This window comes from Oncorhynchus gorbuscha, linkage group LG24 (assembly GCF_021184085.1).
Source record: "Oncorhynchus gorbuscha isolate QuinsamMale2020 ecotype Even-year linkage group LG24, OgorEven_v1.0, whole genome shotgun sequence".
NCBI lineage: Eukaryota > Metazoa > Chordata > Actinopteri > Salmoniformes > Salmonidae > Oncorhynchus > Oncorhynchus gorbuscha.
The window spans coordinates 32,341,892-32,367,789 of NC_060196.1; the positions used below are offsets into that span (position 1 = coordinate 32,341,892).

General features: G+C 43.1%; 1 protein-coding gene across 4 annotated transcripts in view; it reads left to right on the forward strand.

Annotated features, from left to right (window-relative positions):
- Window positions 1-13,733, forward strand: part of LOC124013125 (mothers against decapentaplegic homolog 4-like) — a 46,137-nt gene extending 32,404 nt beyond the window's left edge. Inside the window, exons 3-12 of one of the 4 annotated variants that reach the window (XM_046327303.1) lie at window positions 1,109-1,283; window positions 3,469-3,492; window positions 4,211-4,435; window positions 4,784-5,011; window positions 5,325-5,447; window positions 5,563-5,616; window positions 5,708-5,891; window positions 6,190-6,358; window positions 6,496-6,634; window positions 13,367-13,733. In XM_046327303.1, the coding sequence (XP_046183259.1) occupies window positions 1,109-1,283; window positions 3,469-3,492; window positions 4,211-4,435; window positions 4,784-5,011; window positions 5,325-5,447; window positions 5,563-5,616; window positions 5,708-5,891; window positions 6,190-6,358; window positions 6,496-6,634; window positions 13,367-13,578 (1,533 nt within the window). In that variant the 3' untranslated portion in view covers window positions 13,579-13,733. The remainder of the gene's footprint in view (window positions 1-1,108; window positions 1,284-3,468; window positions 3,493-4,210; window positions 4,436-4,783; window positions 5,012-5,324; window positions 5,448-5,562; window positions 5,617-5,707; window positions 5,892-6,189; window positions 6,359-6,495; window positions 6,635-13,366) is intronic. The other 3 variants (XM_046327305.1, XM_046327306.1, XM_046327307.1) reach the window with 3 other exon arrangements.
- Window positions 13,734-25,898: the final 12,165 nt, after the last annotated feature.

The window sequence follows — 25,898 nt, forward strand, 5'->3', positions numbered from 1 at the left end:
TCGTTCATTTGGATGGCCAAGGCGAAATGAATAATTACGAGGGACACTCCCCCTTTTTTTTTTTTTTTTTTTTTTTTTTTTTTTGAAGGGGGGAAAATATTGTTTTTTGTCTCTCAGTGCCAGAACATTTTCAATCACCATTACAGCAATTTACTTCTGAAGCTGAATTGAACTTGAAAATGAACCTCAATGTATCAGTGGTCATGAACCTAGGTGGTCAGCTTGACTATATCCAACCATGTAACCGTGCTACTGCTAAACAAAGCCTTTATCTATTCACGTCGACTACAAAGGTAGACAGGCGGTATTCATTGCTATTTTATCATAGCACATGAAGGTCGTGAATGCAGTAGTAACCACTAAGACACATGGTACTAACCCAAGTCCTTCTGTAGCTCAGTTGGTAGAGCATGGCGAGTAACGCCAGGGTAGTGGGTTCGATTCCCGGGACCACCCATACGTAGAATGTATGCACACATGACTGTAAGTCGCTTTGGATAAAAGCGTCTGCTAAATGGCATATTATTATTATTATTATGTGCAAAAACATTTTTTTGTTATGCCCCCATGCAGTCTATTTTCATTTAAATAATAAATAATCTATGTATGTATAATAAATCACTTTGTGTTTATTTCATGAAAATAACTCATTTATTTCCCGGAGCCTCCTTTTGCCATTGAAATGTTCTCATCATGTGTTGATACAATTTTTATATATTTACATACACAGCCCTGATTGGCGGATAAGATTGTCTAGACTCTAAAGCCTACCCCACTTACCCCTTCAATGTAGGAGGATACATATTCAAATAAAAGATGACTGGTCATTGGTCAGAATAATCAGATCAGATTGCAATGTCATGATGTGGGCCAAAAACTCCATCCGACCTGAACAGGCTGAAATTCCGAGCCTAAAAAAGAGTGTTATTTCAAACTCATGGTGTGGAAATATCATTAAAAAAATAAGCAAAATCTAGTTTTTGACTGCAATGCCTCTTTAAAAAAATGTCTAGCCCAGTTAAGAGATTTAACATAAACCCATATACTAGTTTTGATTGAATAGGGCCTTGTATCTCTAACTCTCTCTCCTCCCTCCCCCTCACTCCAGGTTGCAGGGAGGAAAGGCTTCCCCCATGTGATCTACGCTCGATTATGGCGCTGGCCAGACCTACACAAGAATGAGCTAAAGCATGTAAAGTTCTGCCAATACGCCTTCGACCTCAAATATGACAATGTGTGTGTCAACCCTTACCACTATGAGAGAGTGGTTTCGCCCGGCATTGGTAGGTCTGCTCAACAGCTTAATGGGATAGTTCACCCTATATTGCTTAATGCCTAATGGTGCAGATGTTTCTGATATGTACTGTAAATACTATGTTTTCTGTCATAACATTACAAATATTACAGTAGCTAGGTTTCATGCATGGCGACAGATTTTCATGCAAATTTTCTCAAATCCGCTTAACAGGAGATTTCTTTCCATCAAATGGACTTTTTGTGGATAAAAATCTCTGCGTGATGAAATTCCCATGTACCTAATAAAAAATACAGGTTAAATGGGTTTGCAACGGATTTTCAATTCTACTGATGGTTTAGTCAAACCAAAAAAAGGTGTGCCCACTCTGGTCTTGGCACTTGTACTCTAGCCAACAACTTTCAGATTCAGTGCGGGTAGGCTACCTACATGATGAGATTATTATGGATAAGAGCGAGATTATTTTTATTTGACAAATGGCAGCCAAGCATCGATCATCATGTCAACAGAATTAGACCCTCTATTTATTGGAAAGTAGAATCAAGCTCATCACCGTGCACTTTTGCCACCCTGTGAAGTTCATCATAATTTATTTAATCTGTAGCCTAATAATCTGCAAGCTTTCCCGAGTCGTAGTGGGAGGACCACACAACATATCACAGCGTGACTTCAAGTTTACTTTGATGTGATGGTTATTATACACTACATTACCAAAAGTACATGGACACCTGCTCGTCTAACATCTCATTCCAAAATGATGGGCATTAATATGGAGTTGGTCCCCACTTTGCTGCTTTAACAGCCTCCACTCTTCTGGGAAGGCTTTCCATTAGATGTTGGAACATTGCTGCAGGGACTTGCTTCAGGTCGGGCACTGTTGTTGGGCGATTAGGCCTGGTCGGTGTTCCAATTCATTCCAAAGGTGTTCGACAGGGTTGGACCTCGCCTTGTGCACGGCGGCATTGTCATACTGAAACAGGAAAGGGCCTTCCCCAAACTGTTGCCACCAAGTTGGAAGCACAGAATCTTCTAGAATGTCATTGTATGCTGTAGCATTAAGAATCCCCTTCACTGGAAGTAAGGGGCCTAGCCCGAACCAGGAAAAACAGCCCCAGACCATTATTCCTCCTCCAACCAACTTTACAGTTGGCACAATGCAATGGGGCAGGTAGCGTTCTCCTGACATCTGCCAAACTCAGATTAGTCGGTCGGACTGCCAGATAGTGAAGCGTGATTCATCACTCCGGAGAACGTGTTTCTACTGCTCCAGAGTCCAATGGCGGTGAGCTTTACACCACTCCAGTCAACGCTTGGCATTGCGCATGGTGGTCTTATGCTTGTATGCGGCTGCTCGGCCATGAAAACCCTTTTCATGCAGCTCACGACGAGCAGTTCTTGTGCTGACGTTGCTTCCAGAAGAACAGACGCTTTTTATGCACTACGTGCTTCAACACTCGGCGGCCCTGTTCTGTGAGCTTTTGTGTCCTACCACTTCGCGGCTGAGCCGGTGTTGCTCCTAGACGTTTCCACTTCACAATAATATCACTTACAGTTGACCGGGGCAGCTCTAGCAGGGCAGAAATTTGACAAACTGACTTGGAAAGGTGGCATCCTATGACGGTGCCACTTTGAATGTCACTGAGCTCTTCAGTAAGGCCATTCTACTGCCAATGTTTGTCTATGGAGATTGCATGGCGGTGTGCTCGATTTTATAAACCTGTCCGCAACAGGTGAAATCCACTAATTTGAAGAAATGTCCACATACTTTTGGCCATATCAATATTTTGTATTAAAAGCGTTTCCACTGCCATTTCTCACATAATTAATTTTACCGACACAAAATGATCCCACCTCGTATAGTGTATTTAAAAAAAATGTTTACATATGGAAAGTTTACCGACATTTGCTGTTTCCATCAGGCCGTTCGTGGCATTTGTTATGTAACGTACTTTACTTTACTCGCATAAAGATATTTATTTATGTGAATGATATTTGGACTTCATCAGAATTTGAATGAATTACAAATGATAGGCATATCATTGCAGTGAAATTGCAGACATTTACCCCCTATTTTCTTTCTCATATTCTCTTTTTTTTTTTTTTTTTTTTTTCTTTCTTTCTTTCTTTCTTTCTTTCTTTCTTTCTTTCTTTCTTTCTTTCTTTCTTTCTTTCTTTCTTTGCCCCCTCCTTCTTTCTTTTGTTCTCCTTCAAAGTTGGTCTCAGTCTCCAAAATACAGGTGAGTGCACTATCACAGTACTAAGGAATTTACTGCAGGCTTGTTAAGTATAACAGTATTATTTTCTCTTCATCTACAAACATTCCTCTTTCCCTTCAGCCCTATACCCTTTTCATACTATAGAGCCTAGCCACAACAAGCCAAGCTGCACTGTGCTGGTCTGGTTAAGAATCCACCATAGTTGCTGGAACTGTGCTGGAAAGGACAATGTGAAAAGAAAATATCCAAGCCAGCAACTTATGGTTCGGCTTGGCACAATAGTGTGAAAAGAGTACTATTCTGGTATGCCCATGTCTCACTGGCTTGGATGCCAGACTGTTTCTGCATTCATCAATTCTTTATGGTTACCTAGCCAAAAATGACTTGTATTCATTACAAAGCATTGCACTTTTTAATGTTTATAATTGCATAAATTCATTTACAATGCATTACACACAGGTGGTTGATACAGGTGTTCTTCCTGTTAATACAGGTGGTTAATGCATTACACACTGGTGGCTAATATACTTTATGCTATTTTATGCTAAAATCTTTATTTTACTCTACTGAGCTATTTACTTTATATTTGTATTCTAATATTGTATTATTTCTTATTGTTGTTGCATTGTCGAGAAAGAACCTGCAAGTAAGCATTTTGTTGGACGGTGTATACCATGTGTATCCCGTACGCCTAATAAAACTTTAAACTAATAACAATGTTATACCATGTTGTTGGTAGCCCTCTCTCCTCTAGGCCCCCCTGGGAGGATGATCAAGGAGGAGTATATTCATGACTGTATCCAGATGGATATGCCACTAGGCATATCCCCCCACCCAGGGGCGCTCAAGCTACAGCCTCCGGACCACTACGGCCAGCCACTCCCGCCTCTGCAGCTCCCTCCCGAACCGCAGCGGGCCCCTCTGCCCATCACCCTCTACCCCAACATGCCCCTCTCACCCACAGGTAAGACCAATAGGTGTTTAATGAATGGAGGGAGTTTTACGCCCATCCAACATAATAACGGGAGCTGGACAAAAATAAGTTACAATACGTAGAAAAAAATGGAATGTCTGCTCCTGTTTTGCTGCTCCCTGAGGTGATCTTTTAATAAAGCTTAGGGGATTGTTTGACAGATAGGTGTTACCAAAGATGTCCACAATTTTTCTGTTTCTATGGGTGTCACTGCGTCATCCTGTTTTGTGACATTTGTTTATCGATTGCGGCCTACCTATTGATATTGACAACACCTGGTAGCTCTTCATGTGTGTGTGTGTTTGTGTGTGTGTGTGTGTGTCTCTCTCTCCTCTCTAGTGTCCGGCTCTATGCTGCCTCTCCAGGGAGGTCACAGTGAGGGGCTCCTACAGATAGCCTCTCCTCAGGGTCAGGTCATGACCCCTATGACCCCCACGCCGCCCCCCTCCACCCCAACACACGGGCTGCCACACGGGTCACCGCAGAACCCCCAGCCACTCCAGCCCCCGCCTGGTCAGAATGGATACAACAGCTCCAAACACACACAGTCACAGGCTGCGTTCCACAGTTAGTACTGCCATATGGTACACACACACACACACACACACACACACACACACACACACACACACACACACACACACACACACACACACACACACACACACACACACACACACACACACACACACACACACACAAACACTCAGGGAGCCAAACACAATTCATTTCAACGGCATGATAAATCATCATACTGTATTTGAAAACTGTAAAAAATAAAATAAAATAAAAAATGTAAAAATGCAAAATGGTAGTTTGCCAGATGTATGGCTTGAGCTTGTGCCTGTTGTTAATTTGTATTTATTGTTTTGTAATTCAGCAACTTGGACAGGTAGTAGCACAGCCTCCTACACTCCTGTGGGACCCCAACAACAGAATGGGCGTGGCCACCAACAGCCTCCTCTCCACCATCCAACCAGCTTCTGTAAGTTTGCCAGTTACAGTAAGTCACAATATGCCCAAAGTGTGTCTGTATGTCTTCTGAGGTGCTTTTTTGGGGGACACTTAGGAATAGTGTATGTTTGGTAACCTGTGTTGTTTCCTTGTTCACCTTCTAGGGTCTCAGCATCATGGCTCAGCCTCATTTCCTCCCCCTGTGTCCAATCATCCAGGTAAGACAACACATATGTACAGTATATATAGATGTATAGATGCAAACGCAAGCACACCCACTCTGCTAACCACATTATTGTCTGTGTGCAGGGCCAGAGTTCTGGTGCTCCATCTCCTACTTTGAAATGGATGTGCAGGTGGGGGAGATGTTCAAGGTGCCGGCTAGCTGCCCGGTGGTGACGGTGGACGGCTACGTGGACCCCTCAGGGGGTGACCGCTTCTGTCTGGGCCAGCTAAGCAACGTCCACCGTACCGACGCCAGCGAAAGAGCCAGGTCTGTGCTCCTCTAGTGCCATCTCTATATCAATAAGCATGTTAATTCCTACCTTGCCACAAATGTCTATTTTGAATGCCTTTATATGTGTCTGTTGAAATGTTGATTGGTATATCTATGCCTTTGTGTAAACTGTGTATATGCGTATAGCTCTCATTCATAATCATGCCATGCCTTGTCTCTATCTGTTTGTACCTGTGGCAGAAGACCCGACTTCTGTTATTGACTGAAATATAACACTTTAATACAACTATATTCACTTGTACTTATCATCTTGATCTCTCCCTCTCTCTCACAGGTTGCACATCGGTAAAGGAGTGCAGCTGGAGTGTCGTGGCGAGGGAGATGTGTGGATGCGTTGTATGAGCGACCACGCCGTGTTCGTGCAGAGCTACTACTTGGACCGAGAGGCAGGTAGAGCGCCAGGCGACGCAGTACACAAGATCTACCCCGGCGCCTACATCAAGGTGAGAAACACAATGACCTCTGTTTGTTCTCTTTGCAGTTGCTTGTCCTCTTGATGACCTTCTCCCAATAGGAGTTTGACTGGACGCTGATGTCTCTCTGTAGGTGTTCTGACATCAGACTGTTCTGTCCTCTGTAGGTGTTTGACCTGAGACAGTGTCACAGGCAAATGCAGCAGCAGGCAGCTACAGCGCAGGCAGCGGTAGCAGCTCAGGCTGCCGCCGTGGCAGGCAACATCCCTGGGCCAGGCAGCGTTGGAGGCATAGCCCCTGCAGTCAGTAAGTACAATATATGAGATATGCACAGGCTTAGTGTGTTTTATTTCCATATTTTTCCAATTAGGCTATTGTGAATTTATAGTCTCTGTTGAAGTGGTATTCTTTTGATGTCACGCCCTGGCCTTAGTTATCTTTGTTTTCTTTATTATTTTGGTTAGGTCAGGGTGTGACATGGGGGTTTTATGTGATTTGTCTTGTCTAGGGGTTTCCTGTGTCAGTGTTTGTGCCACACGGGACTGTTTCGTTGCCAGTTCACTTTATTATTTTGTATATGTGTTCATGTTCAGTTTTTCTTATTAAAAACCATGGAAACCTACCACCCTGCATATTGGTCCGATCCTTGTTTCACCTCTTCAGAGGAAGAGGAGGAAATCTGCCGTGACATTTGAATGAGAATGGGTCCAAGTATTGACCCATGTGGGACACCACATTTGTCTTTTCATTTATACCTCATAGGAATGGGCACAGTTATTCAAATATTTTAATATCCAAACGGACGTTAGTATTCGATTACTTGAAGGAGTATGTGTTATGCAGGTGAATGAGGACCCAAAAGCGACTTGGCGAAAACAGAGTCTTTAATACAGTAAAGTAAATATTCAATACTCCTAGACAATTCGGAGCGGTAAATAAAGCATAAAGAACAATTCCACTTGTAATGACGAGAACAGACTGGAGACTCGATCATAAACTGCAGGTTGCCTCGGGAAGGCACTTGACCGTAGCAGACTCAGACACCTGCTCACCACGCAGCATCTGAGGGAAACACGACACGACAGGGCGATACAAAGACACAGCACGGTGAACAATATACAAGGATCCGACAGGACAGAAACGGAAAACAAGGGGAGAAATAGGGACTCTAATCAGAGGAAAAGATAGGGAACAGGTGTGGGAAGACTAAATGATTGATTAGGGGAATAGGAACAGCTGGGAGTAGGAACGGAACGATAGAGAGAAGAGAGAGAGGAAGGGAGAGAGAAAAAGGGGAACGAACCTAAAAAGACCAGCAGGTGGAAAACGAACAGAAGGAAAAGCAAAATGACAAGACAATATAAGACAAAACATGACAGTACCCCCCCCACTCACCGAGCGCCTCCTGGCGCACTCGAGGAGGAATCCTGGCGGCAACGGAGGAAATCATCAATCAGTGAACGGTCCAGCACGTCCCGAGACGGAACCCAACTCCTCTCCTCAGGACCGTAACCCTCCCAATCCACTAAGTATTGGTGACCCCGTCCCCGAGAACGCATGTCCATGATCCTACGTACCTTGTAAATAGGTGCGCTCTCGACAAGGACGGGAGGGGGAGGGAAGACGAACGGGGGTGCGAAGAAAGGGCTTGACACAGGAGACATGGAAGACAGGATGGACGCGACGAAGATGTCGCGGAAGAAGCAGTCGCACAGCGACAGGATTGACGACCTGGGAGACACGGAACGGACCAATGAACCGCGGAGTCAACTTACGAGAAGCTGTCGTAAGAGGAAGGTTGCGAGTGGAAAGCCACACTCTCTGGCCGCAACAATACCTTGGACTCTTAATCCTACGTTTATTGGCGGCTCTCACAGTCTGTGCCCTGTAACGGCAAAGTGCAGACCTCACCCTCCTCCAGGTGCGCTCACAACGTTGGACAAACGCTTGAGCGGAGGGAACGCTGGACTCGGCAAGCTGGGATGAGAACAGAGGAGGCTGGTAACCCAGACTACTCTGAAACGGAGATAACCCGGTAGCAGACGAAGGAAGCGAGTTGTGAGCGTATTCTGCCCAGGGAGCTGTTCTGCCCAAGACGCAGGGTTTCTGAAAGAAAGGCTGCGTAGTATGCGACCAATCGTCTGATTGGCCCTCTCTGCTTGACCGTTAGACTGGGGATGAAACCCGGAAGAGAGACTGACGGAAGCACCAATCAAACGACAGAACTCCCTCCAAAACTGTGACGTGAATTGCGGACCTCTGTCTGAAACGGCGTCTAACGGGAGGCCATGAATTCTGAACACATTCTCGATGATGATTTGTGCCGTCTCCTTAGCGGAAGGAAGTTTAGCGAGAGGAATGAAATGTGCCGCCTTAGAGAACCTATCGACAACCGTAAGAATCACAGTCTTCCCCGCAGACAAAGGCAGACCGGTAATGAAGTCTAGGGCGATGTGAGACCATGGTCGAGAAGGAATGGAGAGCGGTCTAAGACGACCGGCAGGAGGAGAGTTACCTGACTTAGTCTGCGCGCAGTCCGAACAAGCAGCCACGAAACGGCGCGTGTCACGCTCCTGAGTCGGCCACCAAAAGCGCTGGCGAATAGAAGCAAGAGTGCCTCGAACACCGGGATGACCAGCTAACTTGGCAGAGTGAGCCCACTGAAGAACAGCCAGACGAGTGGAAACAGGAACGAAAAGAAGGTTACTAGGATAAGCGCGCGGCGACGCAGTGTGCGTGAGTGCTTGCTTAACCTGTCTTTCAATTCCCCAGACTGTCAACCCGACAACACGCCCATAAGGAAGAATCCCCTCGGGATCAGTAGAAGCCACAGAAGAACTAAAAAGACGGGATAAGGCATCAGGCTTGGTGTTCTTGCTACCCGGACGGTAAGAAATCACAAACTCGAAACGAGCGAAAAATAACGCCCAACGAGCTTGACGAGCATTAAGTCGTTTGGCAGAACGGATGTACTCAAGGTTCTTATGGTCTGTCCAAACGACAAAAGGAACGGTCGCCCCCTCCAACCACTGTCGCCATTCGCCTAGGGCTAAGCGGATGGCGAGCAGTTCGCGGTTACCCACATCATAGTTGCGTTCAGATGGCGACAGGCGATGAGAAAAATAAGCGCAAGGATGAACCTTATCGTCAGACTGGAAGCGCTGGGATAGAATGGCTCCCACGCCTACCTCTGAAGCGTCAACCTCGACAATGAATTGTCTAGTGACGTCAGGAGTAACGAGGATAGGAGCGGACGTAAAACGTTCTTTTAGAAGATCAAAAGCTCCCTGGGCGGAACCGGACCACTTAAAACACGTCTTGACAGAAGTAAGAGCTGTGAGAGGGGCAGCAATTTGACCGAAATTACGAATGAAACGCCGATAGAAATTAGCGAAACCTAGAAAGCGCTGCAACTCGACACGTGACCTTGGAACGGGCCACTCACTGACAGCTTGGACCTTAGCGGAATCCATCTGAATGCCTTCAGCGGAAATAACGGAACCGAGAAAAGTAACGGAGGAGACATGAAAAGAGCACTTCTCAGCCTTCACGTAGAGACAATTCTCTAAAAGGCGCTGGAGAACACGTCGAACGTGCTGAACATGAATCTCGAGTGACGGTGAAAAAATCAGGATATCGTCAAGGTAGACAAAAACAAAGATGTTCAGCATGTCTCTCAGAACATCATTAACTAATGCCTGAAAAACAGCTGGCGCATTGGCGAGACCAAACGGCAGAACCCGGTACTCAAAATGCCCTAACGGAGTGTTAAACGCCGTTTTCCACTCGTCCCCCTCTCTGATGCGCACGAGATGGTAAGCGTTACGAAGGTCCAACTTAGTAAAGCACCTGGCTCCCTGCAGAATCTCGAAGGCTGATGACATAAGGGGAAGCGGATAACGATTCTTAATCGTTATGTCATTCAGCCCTCGATAATCCACGCAGGGGCGCAGAGTACCGTCCTTTTTCTTAACAAAAAAAACCCCCGCCCCGGCCGGAGAGGAAGAAGGCACTATGGTACCGGCGTCAAGAGACACAGACAAATAATCCTCGAGAGCCTTACGTTCGGGAGCCGACAGAGAGTATAGTCTACCCCGAGGAGGAGTGGTCCCCGGAAGGAGATCAATACTACAATCATACGACCGGTGAGGAGGAAGGGAGTTGGCTCGGGACCGACTGAAGACCGTGCGCAGATCATGATATTCCTCCGGCACTCCTGTCAAATCGCCAGGTTCCTCCTGAGAAGTGGGGACAGAAGAAATGGGAGGGATGGCAGACATTAAACACTTCACATGACAAGAAACGTTCCAGGATAGGATAGAATTACTAGACCAATTAATAGAAGGATTATGACATACTAGCCAGGGATGACCCAAAACAACAGGTGTAAAAGGTGAACGAAAAATCAAAAAAGAAATAGTCTCACTGTGGTTACCAGATACTGTGAGGGTTAAAGGTAGTGTCTCAAATCTGATACTGGGAAGATGACTACCATCTAAGGCGAACATGGGCGTAGGCTTGTCTAACTGTCTGAAAGGAATGTCATGTTTCCGAGCCCATGCTTCGTCCATGAAACAACCCTCAGCCCCAGAGTCTATCAAGGCACTGCATGTAGCACCCGAACCGGTCCAGCGTAGATGGACCGACATAGTAGTACAGGATCTAGATGGAGAGACCTGAGTAGTAGCGCTCACCAGTAGCCCTCCGCTTACTGATGAGCTCTGGCTTTTACTGGACATGAATTGACAAAATGTCCATCAAATCCGCAATAGAGGCACAGGCGGTTGGTGATCCTCCGTTCCCTCTCCTTAGTCGAGATGCGAATACCTCCCAGCTGCATGGGCTCAGTCTCTGAGCCAGAGGAGGGAGATGGTTGCGATGCGGAGCAGGGAAACACCGTTGACGCGAGCTCTCTTCCACGAGCTTGGTGACGAAGATCTACCCGTCGTTCTATGCGGATGGCGAGAGCAATCAAAGAGTCCACACTGGAAGGAACCTCCCGGGGGAGAGAATCTCATCTTTGACCACTGCGTGGAGTCCCTCCAGAAAACGAGCGAGCAGCGCCGGCTCGTTCCAGTCACTAGAGGCAGCAAGAGTGCGAAACTCTATAGAGTAATCCGTTATGGATCGATCACCTTGGCATAGGGAAGCCAGGGCCCTAGAAGCCTCCCTACCAAAAACTGAACGGTCAAAAACCCGAATCATCTCCTCTTTAAAGTTCTGGTAATTGTTTGAACAATCAGCCCTTGCCTCCCAGATAGCTGTGCCCCACTCTCGAGCCCGGCCAGTAAGGAGTGAAATGACGTAAGCAACCCGAGCTCTCTCTCTAGAGTATGTGTTGGGTTGGAGAGAGAACACAATATCACACTGGGTGAGAAAGGAGCGGCACTCCTTGGGCTGCCCGGAGTAGCAAGGTGGGTTATTAACCCTAGGTTCCGGAGGCTCGGCAGACCAGGAAGTAACAGGTGGCACGAGACGAAGACTCTGGAACTGTCCAGAGAGGTCGGAAACCTGAGCGGCCAGGTTCTCCATGGCATGACGAGCAGCAGACAATTCCTGCTCGTGTCTGCCGAGCATGGCTCCTTGGATCTCGACGGCAGTGTTACGAGCGTCTGTAGTCGCTGGGTCCATTCTTTGGTCGGATCCTTCTGTTATGCAGGTGAATGAGGACCCAAAAGCGACTTGGCGAAAACAGAGTCTTTAATCCAGTAAAGTAAATATTCAATACTCCTAGACAATTCGGAGCGGTAAATAAAGCATAAAGAACAATTCCACTTGTAATGACGAGAACAGACTGGAGACTCGATCATAAACTGCAGGTTGCCTCGGGAAGGCACTTGACCGTAGCAGACTCAGACACCTGCTCACCACGCAGCATCTGAGGGAAACACGACACGACAGGGCGATACAAAGACACAGCACGGTGAACAATATACAAGGATCCGACAGGACAGAAACGGAAAACAAGGGGAGAAATAGGGACTCTAATCAGGGGAAAAGATAGGGAACAGGTGTGGGAAGACTAAATGATTGATTAGGGGAATAGGAACAGCTGGGAGTAGGAACAGAACGATAGAGAGAAGAGAGAGAGGAAGGGAGAGAGAAAAAGGGGAACGAACCTAAAAAGACCAGCAGGGGGAAAACGAACAGAAGGAAAAGCAAAATGACAAGACAATATAAGACAAAACATGACAGTATGCATTTTCTTGGGGAAAAAAAAAATATAGAGCCCTATTTTAACAATGAAGGCTTTTTCTCAATTAAATAAAATTATCTATGTGGCAATGCTACACACAAAGATATACCATGACATGTCATATGCTTCATTTAATAAAACAACAAACAAAAGTCGTATCTTAAGGGCTATACAGGTTATACACGTGGTGTATCTTGTTGTTGTTGTTGTCAGTGACTTCATGTGTAGCAAGTGAAGTGGGAGATTTCCAATCACTGCCAAATGGAATTACAATTACGGAATTAAGTTGGCTAAATGAGAAGTAGAAGGCTACAATGATCAACCAACAGGTAGGCTGTTGTTTAATATGAATGGAGTTGTTGTAGATAAGGACAGGGAGAGCAGCAAAATAGCCTCAATTAGCCTTGCTACTTTATCTAGCTAGCTGGCTAACTTAGCTGGCTATTGTAGCTAGCTAGCATCTTTACATTGATTTGATGCAGTCAAGACAGGTACTACCAGATGGTATGATAAATCACCTATAAAGAGACAAGTTTGTCTAACTAGCGTGAGTCGGTTTGTCTACTTTTATCTCTCCCTCCATGCCACACGCATAGACTGTCACACACACAGGACCCTGCTCCTCTTCTGCCGATTGACCAAAAACAAGCAGTGCACAGCGCACTGGCTCTCTCCCGAGTCACACAAGCAATTCCACATGAAGTTTCCAAATCATTTATGTTTTCTTTAAAAAACCTATATTTTGACTATCTGGATATCCGAGAGAAAAATCGTGATATTATTTGAATAGTGAAATCATTTAAAATGCCCATCCCTAATACCTCACTTCCTCTTTCTTCCAGGTCTTTCTGCAGCAGCAGGGATAGGTGTGGACGACCTCCGGAGGCTGTGCATCCTGCGTCTGAGCTTTGTGAAGGGCTGGGGCCCTGACTACCCCCGGCAGAGCATCAAACATACCCCCTGTTGGGTGGAGGTACACCTGCACCGGGCTCTGCAGCTGCTGGACGAGGTACTACACACCATGCCCTTGGCCGACCCAGGACCTGCTAACTGAGTAAAAGGAAAGAGGATCAGTTAAAAATCCATACTGGGTTAAAAACGTACACACACACACACACACACACACACACACACACACACACACACACACACACACACACACACACACACACACACACACACACACACACACACACACACACACACACACACACACACACACACACACACACACACACACACACACACACACAGCAGTAAAAATGTATGTTTTTGTCATACCCGTGATATGCTGTCAGCCAATCAGCATTCAGGGCTCGAACCACCCAGTTTATAAAGGCTGATACAGATTGATACATGCACATACAACCACATGCATGTTTCTGTTCTATATAACGCACACAATGTAGAGCTACTCAAAGCCCCACAAAGGCTATCCTCAATCTCTCCGTCACACACAGACACACACTCAAGCAGCCAACAATCACTGCACTCAAAGCCCCACAAAGGCTATCCTCAATCTTTCCGTCACACACAGACACACACTCAAGCAGCCAACAATCACTGCACTCTCCTTAACCACTTGTACTGTCTCCCACACGCCCATGCAACCACTAACCAAACCTGTGGGCATGCAGATATAAAAATACTGATGTCCTGATCATACTTTCCATGTTTTGTGAACATTAATTATTGTTTCACAGCACAAACACCACAAAGCAGCCTTGACCCCTGAATTACCTTTCATAGAGGTTCTATATTATAGTATAAACAGGTAACATTAGTGAAAATGTATACTGAGTAATTTATGTTTATTCTTCTATTCTCTACAGAAATAGAAATGCACTGTAGAAATCTAGGGATGCATTTCAGAGATCCAGTGTTCTGACATGATACAAGCACTTTAGTACTCCTCAAATGCACACACAATCCACACTTGCTCATTTCCTTCTTACATGTACACACACACACACACACACACACACACACACACACACACACACACACACACACACACACACACACACACACACACACACACACACACACACACACACACACACACACACACACACACACACACACACACACACACACACACACACACACACACACACACACACACACACACATCAGAAATCCAGAGATGACCCAAACCCAGGAGGACTAAAGATCTTGACCTAAATAACTCATGAACAATTTGTCAAACACAAATCTCACACTACAAAATCAGATTTGGATTCCGATGTTAACCTAGAAGATGTACAGAGTTTTTGGTAAATCCAGACCAATAGAACAGATGCTTTATATCGGTGATTAGAACCTGGGTCACAGAACCAAAATGTCTCGGAACTGTGAAGAACACCAGAGTGATGGAACCAGTGTCCTAATTAATCTAGCCAGCCATCCTTTTGTCATCTCTGTGTATGTGTTGTGTTCTCCTGTGTGTGGATCTCAACTCAAATAGTTAGTCATTCTTATCTTGTTAGCCCTATAATAACACAGGGCACTTTTCTCAAGCTAATTTATTTTCTTACCAAAAGATGAAAAAAGCCAAAAAAACGTAAGCTTTAAAATAGTGGTGTGGGTATTTGTGATGAAGCAGTACAGTGTATGTAACCAAACAGTTTGCCAAACGGCGGAACTCACCAAAGCCAGAATACCTCATGATAACAGTGTAAACCTACAATTTGTCTTTCAGCCAAAACCTCAGACGCTCAGTATTTTCTCTTGTAAGTTCCTCCTTAAGGCGTCCGCATGCTTCCCAGCCGAAACAGTTTGTGCATATATTATGACAACATTTTGTGAGGTTTTTGTTTGTTTTGGACTTCGGTAAAGAGTTTTTTTAGCTGTTCGGGTACACAAATGTTTTTCTCGAGGCCAGCCGACGTTCAGGAGCCGAAAGTCTACGCCCCTTCGTCCGTAATTAGTCAACTGTGGGGATTCTTCAATAAAGTCTTTGGGTGTGTTTATAAATTGCCTTTAGTGTGTCAGAGTGCGCTCTGGGTCGTTCGGAAATTCAGAGCGTTGTCAGATTGTCGGTTCTGAATTCCGACCATTTCGCTCTCGGCGAGTTCAGAGCGCACACTGGATTCTCTGGCTGACGAGGAGGGTTGATCCGAGTGTTCTGACCTCAACGGCAGTCAAGCACCCAAGCTAACTGGCTAAAGTTGGTTAGTTTGCTAGCTACTTGCAGGCACAAATGAGAGAACACGTCACTCTGACCATTTTACTCACCCTAGCAGAGCTGGTTAGGCTGTTTTCATGTTATCTAGAGCATTAGTGACTTTAACTGTGCTGCTGGCGACAATTAAATTCAGTTTTTTTGCAGACACTGGTCATATTCATTGGGTGTTGCATATTTGTAAATTCATCAGTTATTCTGTGCTCTGGCACACTCAGACAAGAGTGCTCTGAAATCGGAGTAAATAGTCTGAGTAAATTTACGAACGCATGGTTGTCACTCAATGAGAAACGACTTGTTTTCATGCTAATTGTTTCCTTGAGAAATAATGCACCTTAGTTAGATGTAAAATTACACGACTAAGATCTCCCATGCAAAAACGTCAAAATGAATGACAGATTTCTTGAGTTATCTTAGATTCATTCTGACTTTTGTGGAAGTGTATACTGGACAAACAGTACGATTGACACTTTTTTCTCATTTTTCAAGGGAGTATGCAAGCACACTCTTTCGGTTCGCCTAGCCAACTTTGGCTAGCCGTCAGCCGAACTGAAGCATGCTGACGCCTTTAAAGCCTCATATCACACTATGCCTTTCACCAAATTAATATAAGATATGGAATAGACCCACAATGAAGCCTTGGGGAACACCAAGACATCATCCTGGCAGTTATACAGTAGTTATTAGGCTAGTTGAAATCCAGTGACTCGTGGGAATAATGTTTTGAGAAGAAACCCAACACAACTTGTAAAAATATCATTGTAATAGGATGCCCCAACTTTGGATACAATGATTCATTCTCAATCAGTTTAAATTAGGCCATAATAATATCACTTATACAGTGACAAAATATTAAGAACACCTTCCTAATATTGAGATGCACCCCCTTTTGCCCTCAGAACAGCCTTAACTCGCACGGACATTAGCTCTACAAGGTGTCAAAAGTGTTCCACAGGGATGCTGGCCCATATTGATTCCAATGCTTCCCTCAGTTGTGTCAAGTTGACTTGATGTCTTTTGGGTGGTGGACCATTATGGATATGCACAGTAAACTGCAGGTGTCCTTCATGTTTTGTACACTCAGTTTAGGTCACTTTGGAAAACATCAAATGTATCTTTGGAATGAAAGATGACTTTCCTTTGCATTCATTTCAATCAGGTACCCTAGCTTTGGTAACGATCAATCTCAAGTCTACTGAAGTGAAGTTATGACCGATGTTCTAACATTGATGCATAATACGACACGCAAGCTCATCATTTAAGACAGCAGCCGGAAGAAGTAGGCTAGGCTCCTTCCTGTGCTCTGGTGCATTTGATACATGTGCCTTTCCGTTCTCCAAGTCAGGCTGTTTAGGGATGTACTTCACAGATGCTAGGGTTTATGTCATCCATAAGTTGGACATCTCCAAAGCATGACAATTTCATCCAGTTGGAGTGTAATTTCTACTAAGCCTACATGTTGGCAACATACCCTATGCTCAAGGTCAAAAAGGTCAATTCTTTCCCCCACACTGTTTGTGATTTGTGCTTTTAGTTTTGGTCAAAGTAGATGACACCCCTCACAGTGGATTGTAACACAGACAATACTTTGTCTTCCTTTGTCTGTAGATATACAGTACCATGATATATGAGTTGTCATCTCGATGGGTTTATCCCTTCTGTTGAGTGTGTTGGTTGGGTGGGAAATGGAAAATAACACAGCTCAAGTGCTTTGTACACGTCACTGAGTTTTGCTGATCAATTTGAGCAATGCGGCAATAAGAAGTGAAACGTGTTGAGCTCAACAGCCCCTGAGTTAGATTGAGCACAACATATAGTGGTTCCCTCAGGTACTGTGTTACAGCCCCATTGTAGGTGTTATTACATAACACTTTATTATTGCATCAGGCTGGTATTGGATTAATACTGTTTGACAGTTATAACTCAACTATCCATATAGCCCTTGTGGTGTTATTTAGCCTTGCTGAAATATTATGCTACTAAGGTGTCTAATGGAATTGGAAAACTTGTTGCCCTTTGAAACTGCCCATGCACTCCACACACCTATGTCACAATTGATTTCATTATTTGTCACTTAGGCTCCACGTGTCTGGGAGTGTTACGTATTCAGGGATGAAGAGAGGTTTAAAACTATTGTTGCTCCATCTATAGCTCTGCTTATCATAGTGCTATATCTACCCAACTACATTTCCACTCAACCAATGCTTTAACCATTGAAAATAGGGTTGCAAAGCTACCTGTAGTTTACCAAAGTTACCAGAATCCTTATTAATTTTGGTAATTAACAGAAAATATATGGCAATCTATTGTAACCTTGGTCATTTATACTTGAATAACTTTTAAAAAGAAAATGTATTCATATATAGTATTCCTGTTTTTTAAAATATCTGTATCCATATTGTCCATGAGTTTCTAGTACATAGACCATACGGTTAAAAAAAAAAAGTCTTATTAATGAAAAATCAACAATGGCATTATTTAGATTTAACTCTGCAACTCTTCCAACTATTGACTTTTGTTTTACAACTGCCACCAGTTTGATGCAAAAACATTGACAACAAATACATATTGACATAGTAAAATAAATATATATATATATACACTACCAGTAAAAAGTTTTAGAACACCTCCTCATTCAAGGGTTTTTCTTTATTTTTTACTATTTTCTACATTGTAGAATAATTGTGAAGACATCAAAACGATTAAATAACAAATATGGAATCATGTAGTAACCAAAAAAGTGTTAAACGCATGAAAATATATTTTATATTTGAGATTCTCAAATAGCCACCCTTTGCCTTGATGACAGCTTTGCACACTCTTGGCATTCTCTCAAACAGCTTCACATGGAATGCCTTTCCAATTGTCTTGAAGGAGTTCCCACATATGCTGAGCACTTGTTGGCTGCTTTTCCTTCACTCTGCGGTCTGACTCATCCCAAACCATCTCAATTGGTTGAGGTCGGGGAATTGTGGAGGCCAGGTCATCTGCTGCAGCACTCCATCACTCTCCTTCTTGGTAAAATAGCTCTTACACAGCCTGGTGGTGTGCTGGGTCATTGTCCTGTTGAAAAACAAATGATAATCCCACTAAGCTCAAAGCAGATGGGATGGGGTATCACTGCAGAATGCTGTGGTAGCCATGCTGGTAATGTGTGCCTTGAATTCTAAATAAATCACCGACAGTGTCACCAGCAAAGCACCCCCCCACCATAACACCTCCTCCTCCATGCATTACGGTGGTAAATACACATGCGGAGATCATCCGTTCACCCACACCGTGTCTCACAAAGACATGGCGGTTGGAACCAAAAATCTCCAATTTGGACTCCAGACCAAAGAACACATTTCCACCGGTCTAATATCCATTGATAGTGTTTCTTGGCCTAAGCAAGTCTCTTCTTCTTATTGGTGTTCTTTAGTAGTGGTTTCTTTGCAGCAATTCAACCATGAAGGCCTGATTCACACAGTCTCCTCTGAGCAGATGTTGAGATGTGTCTGTTACTTGAACTCTGTGAAGCATTTATTTGGGCTGCAATTTCTGAGGCTGGTAACTCTAAGGAACTTATCATATGCAGCAGAGGTAACTCTGGGTCTTCCATTCCCATGGCGGTCGTCATGAGAGCCAGTTTCATCATAGCACTTAATGGTTTTTGCGACTGCACTTGAAGAAATGTTCAAAGTTATTGACATTTTCTGTATTGACTGACCTTCCCAGAGTCGCCTCTTCACTTTTGACATTGAGACTGGGGTTTTGCGGGTACTATTTAGTGAAACTGCCAGTTGATGACTTGTGAGGCGTCTGTTTCTCAAACTAGACACTCTAATGTACTTGTCCTCTTGTTCAGTTGTGCACTGGGGCCTCCCACTCCTCTTTCTATTCTCGTTAGAGCCAGTTTGTGCTGTTCTGTGAAGGGAGTAGTACACAGCGTTGTACGAGATCTTCAGTTTCTTGGCAATTTCTCGCATGGAATAGCCTTCATTTCTCAGAACAGGAATAGACTGACAGGTTTCAGAAGAAAGGTCTTTGTTTCTGGCCATTTTGAGCCTGTAATCAAACCCACAAATGCTGATGCTAAAGAAGGACAGTTGTATTGCTTCTTTAATCAGAACATCAATTATCCTTTTAAAATGATAAACTTGGATTAGCTAACACAACGTGCCATTGGAACATAGCAGTGATGGTTGCTGATAATGAGCCTCTGTACGCCTATGTATATATTCCATTTTAATCAGTTGTTTCCAGCTACAATAGTCATTTACAACATTAACAATGTCTACACCGTATTTCTGATCAATTAGATATTTTAATGGACAGAAAAAGTTGCTTTTCTTTCAAAATCAAGGACATTTCTAAGTGACCTCAAACTTTTGAACGGTAGTGTATATTTATACATGTAAATATATTTCACACTGAAACCCTCATATTAAACATCAATGGTATTCACTAAATTGATTGTTTATATTTAGGACAATGTTTTACAGCTTATATTTTACATGTGATACGGCTACACAGAGGGCCAGAGATAAATACAGACACCTGTGATAATCTGAGTGACTCAAAAGGGCCACCTGATGTCTTGTGATAATTTTAGTATCTTACAATCATTCAAAGATACAAAAATGTGGGTAGTTTACTAGTAAACTGAAGTTCTCCAGTAATATACCCTCCCTTTGCAACCCTAATTGAGACCCATGCCATGTTCCTCTGCATTTGACCACATTCAAACTGATACCTGTCACAAAAGAGAACGTGAGTGAGATGACGGTCACTCAACAGGAATCATACATCATTCCATAAATAAATGAACTATTTCCTTTTAAAACAGAAAATATATAGACAATATGTTGTCAAGTGTGAAATGACTCAATTTGGCTATTTTATGGATATTGTTATTTCTATTATTGTTGCAATTGTAATTATTTTATTGTAAAAAAAACGTGCTGCTCTTGTAATGTTGACTGTACACCCAAGTGAAATAAAAAATACAGCATTGTAATTTTAATACAAACTTTGTTTTGTCATGTATTGACACTGTTTAAATGACTTTTCATGTTAATTTAGTTACAATATTCAGGTTCTTCATGTCCTGTGGAATGGAATTAGTAGTTTCTTCTCACAGCCACTGTGTCTCCAGCTTTGAGGAGAGACTATTATTCTAGTGGCCATAGGCTTGCTACTGTTCAGGTTGAACACTGGAGGGCATTCTTTCTCTATCCAGCCATACCCTTTCCCTTTTAGTCTAGCAGGAACTGTTGACAGACCGGGGAAAACACACCACATGTAGCATAATCCTTCAGGTCCTTAGGGTATCCATCATTAACTGAGTTTATGCATTGGGAATAGATTTGACATTCTATTCATCCTATTTACGTTTTAGTATATCCTTTTATATATTCTGTTCCAAACAACTATACATAACCTAGGCTATCCTATATTAGTCAATGCCACTCATATTAGCATTTTTTTCACTTCAATGTTTCATATTGTGTAATTAAATTGTGATACTGTTATGGCATACAATTCAAAATAATGTCCTACCATAAGTACTTCATAACTATTGGGTTCTAACTTCAAATATACTTATTCCTATCACTATATAAGAACGTACTGGTTACGTTACGTATGATAACGGTTTATGTTCTGTGTCAATGAAGAGTGAATAAGGAATGTGTATGGAAAGTTACTGAGGGAGGCAAAGGGCAACCGTCTCTGATAAGCTAGGCCAGCTGCGGAACTAGGGGGGAGCGAGGAATTTGGCCCGAGGTCAAGTCAACAGATGAAGTGAGAAGAAACCTCTGGGTGGGGGGCCAGAGAGGCCCACCGCAACGACTCTCCTACTACAGTCCTATCTCACACACATACACTTCCAAGCCCGTGAAGGTTCTAGCATCAGGCATGGCCATGACTACACTAGTGAGAGGAACCAATTAAGTTCCTGCATAGCAACAGAGATGTATTGGCTGTCTAGATGTGTAAAGAGTTGACCCCGCCTAGTAGGAGGCTATAAATACATGTGCTTGTATAATCATACCTTGTCTTTGCAGCTGTACGACTCAATAGGATGAATAAACTTGGCTTGAACTTTTGCAAGTCGTCCATTTGAGGTATTACTATTTGTTCTGAACCTAACAACCCATTCATAACCCAAACATACTGCATTCATGAGCACAGACATGAGGGCACACCATTGGCGCGTACAGACACACACAAAAGGGAGGACATTTGTGTATCAAGCAGAGGGAGATCCATTAAGTGAGCATGACGTCGCTGCATTGACTTCATTGGATAGGTCTGCTCTCCAAACCTAAAGAAAAGTGCCTCTCCAAAAGGCTCACATGATGGCTCATGTAGTCACCAGCTGACCATATGAAGATCGACGCCATACACACACCACACCAAACAATTCATTGAACAGCAGCCTGGGGACCAGCAGTAAGCATCATCAACCAAAGGTGAGTTATTATCTGATGTTTTGTCTTACTCTGTACTTTGATTTGTTCTATATTTTCCGACTTAGATGTTCTTGAACTTTTGTTGCTGTGCTGGCATATTGTTTTGCCCATGGCATATTGTTCATTTAGGTTTAAGACATTCAATATTGCTACTTTAGAGCACAATTTTGAGTAGCGTTACATAGGAAATGTGTAACGATGAATTGGGCCAGGGTAATTGCAGCTTATTGTGGATTTGTTGATAACTGGCACTCGTTTCCTCTGTTCCTAGAACCATACTACATACTGACCTCGGCCAAAATAAAACGGATCACAGTGATCAAAGATAAGTCCTGAATCTGAGTCTCTCTGACAAGAGCCCTTTGGCGGCCACCACCATTCTCATTAATCCCAGCCATACAATCCTTTCAAATTTAGACAATTTCTTACACCCAGTATGCCTGGTTTGCATTGAAACACATGGACATGGTGTGTTTATCCCTATTATTCAATGAACATGAGCATAAATGTTTTTTTGTTCAGATTTCAGTTGATTAAAACACAAACTACAGTCGTGCATATTATTGAGGGATATCAGGGATAGAAGATTGAGATGTGGTGGACAAAATGCAAACAAATGAGGGACAATAAGATGACTATTCATGCACTTTAGGGTGGGGGCATTGTCATATTGTTGATTATATTTTTTGGTCCTCCACATGTCCCTTTTAATACATTAGAGAGTGAGATTTGAAATAGTCTTCAGATTATTATAGTTTTTAGAAAGACAAGTTCAACTAATTAACAAGAATAACATGACAGCAAATGTGTTCAGATAATTAATTGAAAGTTGTGTGGTGTTATGGTCTTATGCACAGCTTCTTATCCAGAGGGCCAGTGTGGGTGCAGGGTTGTGTTCTAGCCAAGGAATAATACACCTGATTCAACTTATGTCTTGTTTGAAGTCTATGATTAGTTGATTTGTTTAACAGGTGTGTACTGGTTGGTAAGAACAAAAGTCCACATTGATCTCTGTGGATATGATTGGACACACCCTTGTTATGAGTGTTACTTGTATAATGAATAGTAATGATACGTTTATTTTAATAACTTTAGGGGAGATAATATAATTTTACATAAGAAATATCAGTTTAAGGTTTGAACATTTGGAAGTTAATTTAAACTGATTATTCAAGAGGTGGACTTATTTGGAAAACCCATGGGCTGAAAGGGTACATTCAGTACCCATTAAGCCCAGTCTGGACTTTTCACATATTTTATCAAATATTTGTCTTAATATTTGTTCTTGTCATTCTGATTGTCTCCACCCCTTTCCAGGTGTTGCCCATCTTCCCCATCATCCCCTGTGTATTTATACCCGTGTTCTCTGTTTGTCTGTTGCCAGTTTGTCTTGTCTGTCAAGTCAACCAGCGGTTTTGTCTCAGCTCCTGCTTTTCCCAGTCTCTCTTTTTCTCGCCCTCCTGGTTTTGACCCTTGCCTGTCCTGAGTCTGAGCCCGCCTGCCTGACCAGTCTGCCTGCCCCTGAGCCTGCCTGCCGTCCAGTACCGTTGCCCCACCTCTGGTTTACTGACCCCTGCCTGCCTTGACCTGTCTATAACCTGCCCCTGTTGGATTATTAAACAATTGTTAATTCCACGTTGTCTCCATCTGGGTCTCAACTTCATACCTGATAGTTAGAAATGTCAACTTAGATTTTGTTGGGCTTAATAGGTACAATTACCCTAGCCTGTCAATTATGATGATTTAGTAACATGTTTATTTGCAGACAATTACCTTGACAAATTATGGCTACATCGAGGCTACTCTTCTGCTAAAATAAAGTTATTGAAGACCAACTGTTTATTACCACATTGTAAATGAAAGTGATTTGGAATGCAGCAACGTGTGGAAGACCATTTTTAAAAATATGTTATAAAACAAAGCACTTTGCATACGTTTCTTTGGTTAAGATAACGACTTCCAAATAATAAGAAATTACTCTCCCTACCACATCAGACATTGTTTCTACAACGAAGTACAATATGCCACAGTAGACATACTGGCCTTGTAGTCCTGTAAGAAAATATGAAGGTTCACTATTGAGTGTTATCGCATTGTTCTACAAATAAATGGATAATCTCCGCTCTCAACACAACATAGAAAATGTTGCTTTTCAATACCAGCCTAACCACGAACACCATTTTCTTTTTAAACACGATAATTTCTGCAACTTTAAATAACTGAATTTGAATAAATTATAATTTGATTCAAAATTCAACACAATCGCAATTGAATGTCAAATGTGTAGCCTACAGTTCAAGAATGTTTACTTTTCCCCTCTTGATAAGAAATTACCATGTTTTATTAGTACAAGTACAATTTTAGGCCCTTCACTCAAATGTGCTCTTTGTCACCGGGGGCCAAATGGCCGAAAACACATGTAGTGTTTTTGCATACATGACTAGTTACAATAGTTTTCACTATAAAGTTTTGCCGGACATGACTGGTATACTGTAATATTCCCTGTAGTGTTTTTGCAGACAACTATTATTTACTGTAGTATATTGTAGTAACACCTGCCATCTAGGGTTGAGTTGAGTTTATTTGTATTTTTACAGGGACACTGCACATTAATCAACGTTTCAGTAAAAGTCCAGGTTTTAGCCAGCCATCTAATTTTCAACCTCAGTCTCTGGGCAGGTCATTAAAAACAATTACAATAACAATACAGACAAACAATGAGCAGTGAGCACATGCCGAGCAGCATAGAACAAGCAACACGTAGCACGCAGACAGAGCAACAGAACAAAAAGCAACAGTTTTTCCACACCTCACAAGCTACAGACAACACGGAAAGCGGCAATACACAGCTAGGGATTATGTTCACAAGTTTGATTGGCCTTTAGCCATGTCTTCATGTTTTTTGTGAAGGTGCAATGTGTGTTCCAGACATGGGAAGCTCTCACAGAGAAAGAAGATTAGGAAAAGCAGAGGGAACTATGCAGTCACCTCTCATGGCAGACCTTGTGGATCTGCTGCCATGGGTTTGGGGTTTCTATTTAACAAAAGTACTAAGTGGAGGGGGAGCTAGGCCATTTAGGATCTTGAATACAAGACATGCATCGATGTATTGCATAAGATTTTCCCAACTCAGGAACACATGCTTTCTGAGGATGTAACAGTGAGGATGGCTATTGGGCTTCCTATCAATCACTTTGAGAGCCTGTTTGTAGACAGACTGAATGGGGTTTAATGTTGTACAACAAGCTTGGGCCCAACTAATCAAGCAGTATGTTAATTGTGGGAGTATCATAGATTTGAAGTACAGTTTTGCTACCTCTGTAATCAAACAATTTCGTGTGAATCTGAAATTAGCTCAGTTGAATTTGGTTATTTGTGTTACCCCTTTCACCTGCCTGTTAAAAGAGAGGTTGGAATCAAGTATGATGCCAAGGTACTGCAAATCGGATACCAGCTGGAGCTTCTCCCCTGACACATAGACATCTGGCTCAGTGGCATCAGTTTCCCTCTTTGTGAAGAACATGCAGACTGTTTTTTTCACATTGAGATGCCAACATGAGTCTCTGAGCCACTTTGTAACCTGGACCACTACAGTAGTGAGTTCTTGTGCAGCTTGTTGTTTGCTCTTTGCATGCACATATATCACTGTATCATCTGCATACATTTGAACTTCAGACCCAGTACAGACAGAAGGCAGATCATTAATGTACAGGCTGAACAGGAGAGGCCCCAGTA